This window comes from Eucyclogobius newberryi, unplaced genomic scaffold, assembly GCF_026437365.1.
Source record: "Eucyclogobius newberryi isolate DKJ021-1_F unplaced genomic scaffold, fEucNew1.0.hap1 SCAF_10, whole genome shotgun sequence".
Lineage (NCBI taxonomy): Eukaryota > Metazoa > Chordata > Actinopteri > Gobiiformes > Gobiidae > Eucyclogobius > Eucyclogobius newberryi.
Window position 1 is genome coordinate 4,014,187 of NW_027315724.1, and position 10,000 is coordinate 4,024,186.

Sequence of the window (10,000 nt, forward strand, 5' to 3'; positions counted from 1 at the left end):
TATACTTTACAGCAGAACACAAGGAGAGGAGGCCTTTTGGATCGGCTCAATATTTTATTTATTTATTATGTTCTCCTAAATATGACTTATTGGTTCATCCTGGACAAGATGCAACAAAAACAGAGCAATGTAGTTTATTCTGTCCAATGGAGTGAAGAAAGTTGTAAAGAGCCACAAAGTGAGACCAAAGAGCCACTGCACAAGAGGCTTTATCAGCACAGAAGACACTGGAGTTCAAGACCACAGGGCGCCGTGCACCTGCATCTTAAAGACACAAACCACTTTGTTCAAAAAGAGAATCCGTCCTTAAACAGTAACGATGGTTTAAGATTCAACCTTCAGGTCGTTTATAATAGTGTCTTGAAGCCGTGGAGAGGTCGACGGCCAGAGAATTCTGATGCTAATCAGGTCCTCAGTGAGGAGGGAGAGTGAGCCAGGGACAATAGGAGGCTGATAGCCCATTGCAGGGCTGATAGTAAACAAAGAGGCTAGTTTCAAGTGAAACCAAAAACACCCTTTATCAGGAGGAGGATAAATATCATAGTTCCCGCTCTCGATTGGCAGATTGAGAATGACTCTTGGGTGAGAGTCGAGATGATAGAACTGAATCTTTTTCTACTTTTCTCATATGAGCTGGAGCTGTAGAAGAAGAGGAATCTGCTCTTCCAAGTCATTTAAGAATCAGTTCTTGGATCCAGATCGGATGAAGTGTGAATGTGGTCATTATTGGTGCTGATGTCATGAGTTGTTATGAGCGGGATGAGCAGTGATAGAAGTAGTAACAGTCAGCGATACACAACGGAATTTTAGAAAATGTAGGTCTTGAAGAACATGTCATTTGTTTCTTTGGTCTACAAACGTCAAATGGACCTTTTTATTTCGCTGCCTCGTTCAAACTGGTTGGACTGAATGTTGACCTCAGCACCAGGCTGAGTTTGCACTTCCAAACACGAGAGTCTCATTCATTTCCTTAAGTTTTATTCCAGAGTCAAGGTCCATTTTTTGTGGTTTCAATGTTTCTTCCAATTCATCCTCTCCTCATTCCAAAAAGCCTTTCTCTCCCTCGTCCCTAACCCCTGTGCGTTTGTCTGTGCTACTCCTCACTTCCTGTTTCCTGCTTCCTGTTTCAGAGGAAGGAGAGTACTTCCTCAAAGTGCTGATCCCCAGCTACGCGGCCGGCTCCATCATTGGGAAGGGGGGCCAGACCATCGTGCAGCTGCAGAAGGAGACCGGGGCCACCATCAAGCTGTCCAAGTCCAAAGACTTCTACCCCGGTAAGACCCGCACCTCTGCCACTGCCGGGACGGCCCCGGGGACGGCCCCGGGGACGGGGACGGCCCCGGGGACGGCCCTGCATTTGATTAAGGCCCATTTGTTGATTTAATTGAATTTATTAAGAATTCAAACCATTATTTTTGCTGACTGGGTAAAAAAGGTGTTTTATTTGAAGTAAATGATAAAACACTTAAATAAACATATGCCATGTTTCTGTAGTTTTCTAATATGACGTAGTTTGGTGGGATAGAACTTGTGGTAAATCGTTATCATTATTTAAAATCAGTAAAGTTACAGTTTCAGAAGAAAACCCTGAAACGTGTGACAAGAGGCTCCTCCTGAACACCTGCAGGAGCGGGCTCCTCCTGAACACCTGCAGGAGCGGGCTCCTCCTGAACACCTACAGGAGCGGGCTCGGGCTCCTCCTGAACACCTGCAGGAGCGGGCTCGAGCTACTCCTGAACACCTGCAGGAGCGGGCTCGGGCTCCTCCTGAACACCTGCAGGAGCGGGCTCGGGCTCCTCCTGAACACCTGTAGGAGCGGGCTCGGGCTCCTCCTGAACACCTGCAGGAGCGGGCTCCACCTTCTGAAACAGTCTATGTCATTAATAAGTACAATTTACACACGACAAAAAGGTGTGAACGTGTTTTATTCCTCAAATCATAACTGTTCTGTGATTTAAACTTTAAACTTTTTTGTAAAATTGAAAAGTAATCATATTCTCTACGTTTGAGTGAAATGTCGTATTCAAGCTCAAAACGTAGTGTTCATGTTCCAGAGAGAAAGTCCCAAACAGGTTATTTTCTAAGCTCCTTCAAAACAGAAGAATGGGGAATATTCTGGGCCCCTGTCGGTCGTGGGCTCTTCCCAGTCAAGGGCCCCTCCCTCCTGTGGGCCCCTGTCAGTTATGGGCTCTTCCCAGTCATGGCCCCTCCCTCCTGTGGGCCCCTGGTGCTGGACACAGGTCTGCTCCCTGTGTGGTTGTAGCGCCCGCAGAGCTCTGATCTGAGCTCTGCCTCGACCAATCCCAGCAGGAGCCTGACTTAGCCCGCCCACTGTGAAGAGTAGAGCCCTGAATATAGATGGGCTCCTGAGGGCCGCTCTGTGCGTTCCACCTGCTGCGCCACAGAGAGAAAGAAGCCCCAGTGTTGCCTCGGCTCAGGGCATCTGTATGCTAATGAGCCGCCTCCTTCCTGAGCCACCATCAAAAGGGCCACCTGCTGCAGGGGCCAACACAGGGGCCGACACAGGGGCCGACACAGGGGCCAACACAGGGGCCTCTGAGACCCATTCTGCCCATACTTCCTCTGCTCACAGCTGAGACCTGCAGAGCTCAGACATGTTTCCGTCCGATAAATCTCTTCACTCTCTGCGTTTCCATTCATGCCCTTTAAAACTGGAAAACTGTCCGAGTCCGATTGTCCTTAGTCCAAAGTGTCGTGATTAGAATGTCAAAGTTACACGAGGTGTTCCTGCTGTAACAGTGTAACACCACAAGAGCGTGGAGGTGTTCCTGCTGTAACAGTGTAACACCACAAGAGCGTGGAGGTGTTCCTGCTGTAACAGTGTAACACCACAAGAGCGTGGAGGTGTTCCTGCTGTAACAGTGTAACATCACAAGAGCGTGGAGGTGTTCCTGCTGTAACAGTGTAACACCACAAGAGCGTGGAGGTGTTCCTGCTGTAACAGTGTAACACCACAAGAGCGTGGAGGTGTTCCTGCTGTAACATTGTAACACCACAAGAGCGTGGAGGTGTTCCTGCTGTAACAGTGTAACACCACAAGAGCGTGGATGTGTTCCTGCTGTAACAGTGTAACACCACAAGAGCGTGGAGGTGTTCCTGCTGTAACAGTGTAACACCACAAGAGCGTGGAGGTGTTCCTGCTGTAACAGTGTAACACCACAAGAGCGTGGAGGTGTTCCTGCTGTAACAGTGTAACACCACAAGAGCGTGGAGGTGTTCCTGCTGTAACAGTGTAACACCACAAGAGCGTGGAGGTGTTCCTGCTGTAACAGTGTAACATCACAAGAGCGTGGAGGTGTTCCTGCTGTAACAGTGTAACACCACAAGAGCGTGGAGGTGTTCCTGCTGTAACAGTGTAACACCACAAGAGCGTGGAGGTGTTCCTGCTGTAACAGTGTAACACCACAAGAGCGTGGAGGTGTTCCTGCTGTAACAGTGTAACACCACAAGAGCGTGGAGGTGTTCCTGCTGTAACAGTGTAACACCACAAGAGCGTGGAGGTGTTCCTGCTGTAACAGTGTAACACCACAAGAGCGTGGAGGTGTTCCTGCTGTAACAGTGTAACACCACAAGAGCGTGGAGGTGTTCCTGCTGTAACAGTGTAACACCACAAGAGCGTGGAGGTGTTCCTGCTGTAACAGTGTAACACCACAAGAGCGTGGAGGTGTTCCTGCTGTAACAGTGTAACACCACAAGAGCGTGGAGGTGTTCCTGCTGTAACAGTGTAACACCACAAGAGCGTGGAGGTGTTCCTGCTGTAACAGTGTAACACCACAAGAGCGTGGAGGTGTTCCTGCTGTAACAGTGTAACACCACAAGAGCGTGGAGGTGTTCCTGCTGTAACAGTGTAACACCACAAGAGCGTGGAGGTGTTCCTGCTGTAACAGTGTAACACCACAAGAGCGTGGAGGTGTTCCTGCTGTAACAGTGTAACACCACAAGAGCGTGGAGGTGTTCCTGCTGTAACAGTGTAACATCACAAGAGCGTGGAGGTGTTCCTGCTGTAACAGTGTAACATCACAAGAGCGTGGAGGTGTTCCTGCTGTAACAGTGTAACACCACAAGAGCGTGGAGGTGTTCCTGCTGTAACAGTGTAACACCACAAGAGCGTGGAGGTGTTCCTGCTGTAACAGTGTAACACCACAAGAGCGTGGAGGTGTTCCTGCTGTAACAGTGTAACACCACAAGAGCGTGGAGGTGTTCCTGCTGTAACAGTGTAACACCACAAGAGCGTGGAGGTGTTCCTGCTGTAACAGTGTAACACCACAAGAGCGTGGAGGTGTTCCTGCTGTAACAGTGTAACACCACAAGAGCGTGGAGGTGTTCCTGCTGTAACAGTGTAACACCACAAGAGCGTGGAGGTGTTCCTGCTGTAACAGTGTAACATCACAAGAGCGTGGAGGTGTTCCTGCTGTAACAGTGTAACACCACAAGAGCGTGGAGGTGTTCCTGCTGTAACAGTGTAACACCACAAGAGCGTGGAGGTGTTCCTGCTGTAACAGTGTAACACCACAAGAGCGTGGAGGTGTTCCTGCTGTAACAGTGTAACACCACAAGAGCGTGGAGGTGTTCCTGCTGTAACAGTGTAACACCACAAGAGCGTGGAGGTGTTCCTGCTGTAACAGTGTAACACCACAAGAGCGTGGAGGTGTTCCTGCTGTAACAGTGTAACACCACAAGAGCGTGGAGGTGTTCCTGCTGTAACAGTGTAACACCACAAGAGCGTGGAGGTGTTCCTGCTGTAACAGTGTAACACCACAAGAGCGTGGAGGTGTTCCTGCTGTAACAGTGTAACACCACAAGAGCGTGGAGGTGTTCCTGCTGTAACAGTGTAACACCACAAGAGCGTGGAGGTGTTCCTGCTGTAACAGTGTAACACCACAAGAGCGTGGAGGTGTTCCTGCTGTAACAGTGTAACACCACAAGAGCGTGGAGGTGTTCCTGCTGTAACAGTGTAACACCACAAGAGCGTGGAGGTGTTCCTGCTGTAACAGTGTAACACCACAAGAGCGTGGAGGTGTTCCTGCTGTAACAGTGTAACACCACAAGAGCGTGGAGGTGTTCCTGCTGTAACAGTGTAACACCACAAGAGCGTGGAGGTGTTCCTGCTGTAACAGTGTAACACCACAAGAGCGTGGAGGTGTTCCTGCTGTAACAGTGTAACACCACAAGAGCGTGGAGGTGTTCCTGCTGTAACAGTGTAACACCACAAGAGCGTGGAGGTGTTCCTGCTGTAACAGTGTAACACCACAAGAGCGTGGAGGTGTTCCTGCTGTAACAGTGTAACATCACAAGAGCGTGGAGGTGTTCCTGCTGTAACAGTGTAACACCACAAGAGCGTGGAGGTGTTCCTGCTGTAACAGTGTAACACCACAAGAGCGTGGAGGTGTTCCTGCTGTAACAGTGTAACACCACAAGAGCGTGGAGGTGTTCCTGCTGTAACAGTGTAACACCACAAGAGCGTGGAGGTGTTCCTGCTGTAACAGTGTAACACCACAAGAGCGTGGAGGTGTTCCTGCTGTAACAGTGTAACACCACAAGAGCGTGGAGGTGTTCCTGCTGTAATGAGACTTGGGAATGAGACTTTGGAATGAGACTTGGGAATGAGACTGGGGAATGAGACTGGTGGATGAGACTTGGGAATGAGACTTCGGAATGAGACTTGGTAATGAGACTGAGGAATGAGACTTGGGAATGAGACTGGGGAATGAGACTGGTGGATGAGACTTGGGAATGAGACTTGGGAATGAGACTGGGGAATGAGACTGGTGGATGAGACTTGGGAATGAGACTTGGGAATGAGACTGGGGAATGAGACTGGTGGATGAGACTTGGGAATGAGACTTGGGAATGAGACTGGGGAATGAGACTGGTGGATGAGACTTGGGAATGAGACTTGGGAATGAGACTGGGGAATGAGACTGGTGGATGAGACTTGGGAATGAGACTTGGGAATGAGACTGGGGAATGAGACTGGTGGATGACATGCAACAAATTGTGGAGAGCGGGATTCAAACTCGCCACATGTCTAACTTTTCCGACTCAAACATAGTGTTCCAGTGTAGATTTACAAGTTGGAGCTCTGAAATTCCGACCTCTGAGGACGACTGGGACGCATCCCTGTGGAGCTTATGGCCCCGCCCACTTTTCCGTCTCGTTCTCACGGATCAACACTTTCATTGGAATAGCACTTCCGGTCCAGCGGGAATTCTGCTGGTTTAAATGGAGAACGAGGGAAAAGTCTCGCCGCTAAAACATGCTCTAAAGTAGATAAAGTAATTGTGTAAAATGTCATGTGACCAACATTGTCCAATGCACTGCTTCCCTGGACGGCCCGAAAACAGCTTTTTAGTTTGTGTAGAACTTCTTTCCTCTGGAGGTCACAGCCCTGTGGTCACTGATACAAGCAGAAGAAGAACTCTCCTCTCCTCTCTCCTCTCTCCTCTCTCTCCTCTCCTCTCTCCTCTCCTCTCTCCTCTCCTCTCTCCTCTCTCCTCTCCTCTCCTCTCTCCTCTCCTCTCTCCTCTCTCCTCTCTCCTCTCTCCTCTCTCCTCTCCTCTCCTCTCCTCTCTCCTCTCTCCTCTCCTCTCTCCTCTCTCCTCTCTCCTCTCTCCTCTCTCCTCTCCTCTCCTCTCCTCTCTCCTCTCTCCTTTCCCCTCTCTCCTCTCCTCTCTCCTCTCTCCTCTCTCCTCTCTCCTCTCTCCTCTCCTCTCCTCTCTCCTCTCTCCTCTCCTCTCCTCTCTCCTCTCTCCTCTCCCCTCTCCCCTCTCTCCTCTCTCCTCTCTCCTCTCTCCTCTCCTCTCTCCTCTCTCCTCTCCCCTCTCTCCTTTCCCCTCTCCCCTCTCTCCTCTCTCCTCTCCTCTCTCCTCTCCTCTCTCCTCTCCTCTCTCCTCTCTCCTCTCTCCTTTCTCCTCTCCTCTCTCCTCTCTCCTCTCCTCTCTCCTCTCTCCTCTCTCCTCTCCTCTCCTCTCTCCTCTCTCCTCTCCTCTCTCCTCTCTCCTCTCTCCTCTCCTCTCTCCTCTCTCCTTTCCCCTCTCTCCTCTCTCCTCTCCTCTCTCCTCTCCCCTCTCTCCTTTCCCCTCTCCCCTCTCTCCTCTCTCCTCTCTCCTCTCCTCTCCTCTCTCCTCTCCTCTCCTCTCTCCTCTCTCCTCTCCTCTCTCCTCTCTCCTCTCCTCTCTCCTCTCTCCTTTCCTCTCCTCTCCTCTCTCCTCTCTCCTCTCCTCTCTCCTCTCCTCTCTCCTCTCTCCTCTCCTCTCTCCTCTCTCCTCTCTCCTCTCCTCTCTCCTCTCCTCTCCTCTCCTCTCTCCTCTCTCCTCTCTCCTCTCTCCTCTCCTCTCTCCTCTCTCCTCTCTCCTCTCTCCTCTCCTCTCTCCTCTCCTCTCTCCTCTCCTCTCTCCTCTCTCCTCTCCTCTCTCCTCTCTCCTCTCCTCTCTCCTCTCTCCTCTCCTCTCCTCTCCTCTCTCCTCTCTCCTCTCCTCTCTCCTCTCCTCTCCTCTCTCCTCTCTCCTCTCTCCTCTCCTCTCTCTCCTCTCTCCTCTCTCCTCTCTCCTCTCCTCTCTCCTCTCTCCTCTCCTCTCTCCTCTCTCCTCTCTCCTCTCTCCTCTCTCCTCTCCTCTCCTCTCCTCTCTCCTCTCTCCTCTCTCCTCTCTCCTCTCTCCTCTCTCCTCTCTCCTCTCCTCTCCTCTCTCCTCTCTCCTCTCCCCTCTCCCCTCTCTCCTCTCTCCTCTCTCCTCTCCTCTCTCCTCTCTCCTTTCCCCTCTCTCCTCTCTCCTCTCCTCTCTCCTCTCCTCTCTCCTCTCCTCTCCTCTCTCCTCTCTCCTTTCTCCTCTCCTCTCTCCTCTCTCCTCTCCTCTCTCCTCTCTCCTCTCCTCTCCTCTCTCCTCTCCTCTCTCCTCTCTCCTCTCCTCTCTCCTCTCCTCTCTCCTCTCTCCTCTCCTCTCTCCTCTCTCCTCTCCTCTCCTCTCTCCTCTCCTCTCTCCTCTCCTCTCCTCTCTCCTCTCTCCTCTCCTCTCTCCTCTCCTCTCTCCTCTCTCCTCTCCTCTCCTCTCTCCTCTCTCCTCTCCTCTCTCCTCTCCTCTCCTCTCTCCTCTCCTCTCTCTCCTCTCCTCTCTCCTCTCTCCTCTCCTCTCTCCTCTCCTCTCTCCTCTCCTCTCTCCTCTCTCCTCTCCTCTCTCCTCTCCTCTCTCCTCTCCTCTCTCCTCTCTCCTCTCTCCTCTCTCCTCTCCTCTCTTCTCTCTCCTCTCTCCTCTCTCCTCTCTCCTCTCTCCTCTCCTCTCTCCTCTCCTCTCTCCTCTCTCCTCTCCTCTCTCCTCTCTCCTCTCTCCTCTCCTCTCTCCTCTCTCCTCTCTCCTCTCCTCTCCTCTCTCCTCTCTCCTCTCTCCTCTCCTCTCTCCTCTCCTCTCCTCTCTCCTCTCTCCTCTCCTCTCTCTCCTCTCCTCTCTCCTCTCCTCTCCTCTCTCCTCTCCTCTCTCCTCTCTCCTCTCCTCTCCTCTCTCCTCTCTCCTCTCTCCTCTCTCCTCTCCTCTCTCCTCTCTCCTCTCTTCTCTCTCCTCTCTCCTCTCTCCTCTCCTCTCTCCTCTCTCCTCTCCTCTCCTCTCTCCTCTCTCCTCTCCTCTCTCCTCTCTCCTCTCTCCTCTCTCCTCTCTCCTCTCCTCTCTCCTCTCTCCTCTCTCCTCTCTCCTCTCCTCTCTCCTCTCTCCTCTCCTCTCTCCTCTCTCCTCTCTCCTCTCCTCTCTCCTCTCTCCTCTCTCCTCTCTCCTCTCTCCTCTCTCCTCTCTCCTCTCCTCTCTCCTCTCTCCTCTCCTCTCTCCTCTCTCCTCTCTCCTCTCCCCTCTCTCCTCTCCTCTCTCCTCTCTCCTCTCTCCTCTGCTCTCTTTCGTCTCCTCTCCAGAACAGTGCAGCTGCAGCTCTTTAGCCCGGCCCCTGTTAGCATATAGGAGACAGGGCAGTATTGAGTGTGCTAGCGCTGCTCATTCATCCTCCTCCTCTCCGTCCCAGGCCTTGCTCCATATATAGCCTCTGTGTGTGCTAACAACACTCTAGTGCCACCCAAAATAACACTCAGAACAATACGCATCAATGTCATATATCGCCTCGTTCACTCGACTGGATCCGTCGGATTTGAACTCTCAATCCTCCAAGACAATCTCTCTAATGTCAAAGTATTATGAAATAGATTGTTGGATTTGTGGTTGTCCAGAGTTTCAGATTCATCAGTACTTATGGTTGTAAAAGGCACAAAATGATGTCAAGGTTTTGATAGAGAAACTGCTGAGAATGTGGCTGTGGAAGTGTCCGATTGGAAGGTGAAGTTGCAGTGGTGCAGTTGAGCGAAGTTCATTTGTGAATGGATCGTCTTACTGTAAACAAACAGAGCCACGATGAGCTACTCGTGAGGACAGCTGGAGTCCTCAGCCTCGGCCCGGTGCTGAACCCTGACGCAAACCAGTCCCAACTCATCACACCAGGGGAAAGGGATGTGAAGACGAGACAGCTGTACATTTAATATTACACACTGTATCTCCAGAGGCCGCTTCCTCCTAATGCAGCCGCCACACACACCAACTTTACACTCTGACGCCATTTTGACAGATCAAACCCAAGGATTTGTTTATATCTTATTCTAGGCCTGATCGTTTCGTTCTTTAACCTCAATAAGTTGGTTTTACCAGCAATTTTCAGTCAGATCTACTTCACTCAAATACTGAATAAAATATCCAAAATCAAGCCCTGTATATGTTGTAAAAAAAACATATTGGCGTATTGATTGACAGTTTATTTCATGAGACAGTAACTATAGCAATCAGCAATAACAACAATAAAGCCACATGTCAGAAATTGTGTTATGAAGAGTACAAAGATACAAATGTACATGTGTTTTAATCACTGTTTCTTTATGTTTGGAATAAACAACCAAACCAAGCCAATATTAAAAAGTACCACACTGTCCCTTAAGTGTCCCCAGAACTGTGTCCCCAGA

The 10,000-nt window shown here is 50.8% G+C and overlaps 1 protein-coding gene across 1 annotated transcript in view; it reads left to right on the forward strand.

Annotated features, from left to right (window-relative positions):
* The window catches only part of nova2 (NOVA alternative splicing regulator 2), a 54,817-nt gene that overhangs the window by 23,493 nt on the left and 21,324 nt on the right, over positions 1 to 10,000 (forward strand). Inside the window, exon 3 of the mRNA XM_072459941.1 lies at positions 1,131 to 1,274. Coding sequence (XP_072316042.1) covers positions 1,131 to 1,274 — 144 coding nt within the window. The remainder of the gene's footprint in view (positions 1 to 1,130; positions 1,275 to 10,000) is intronic.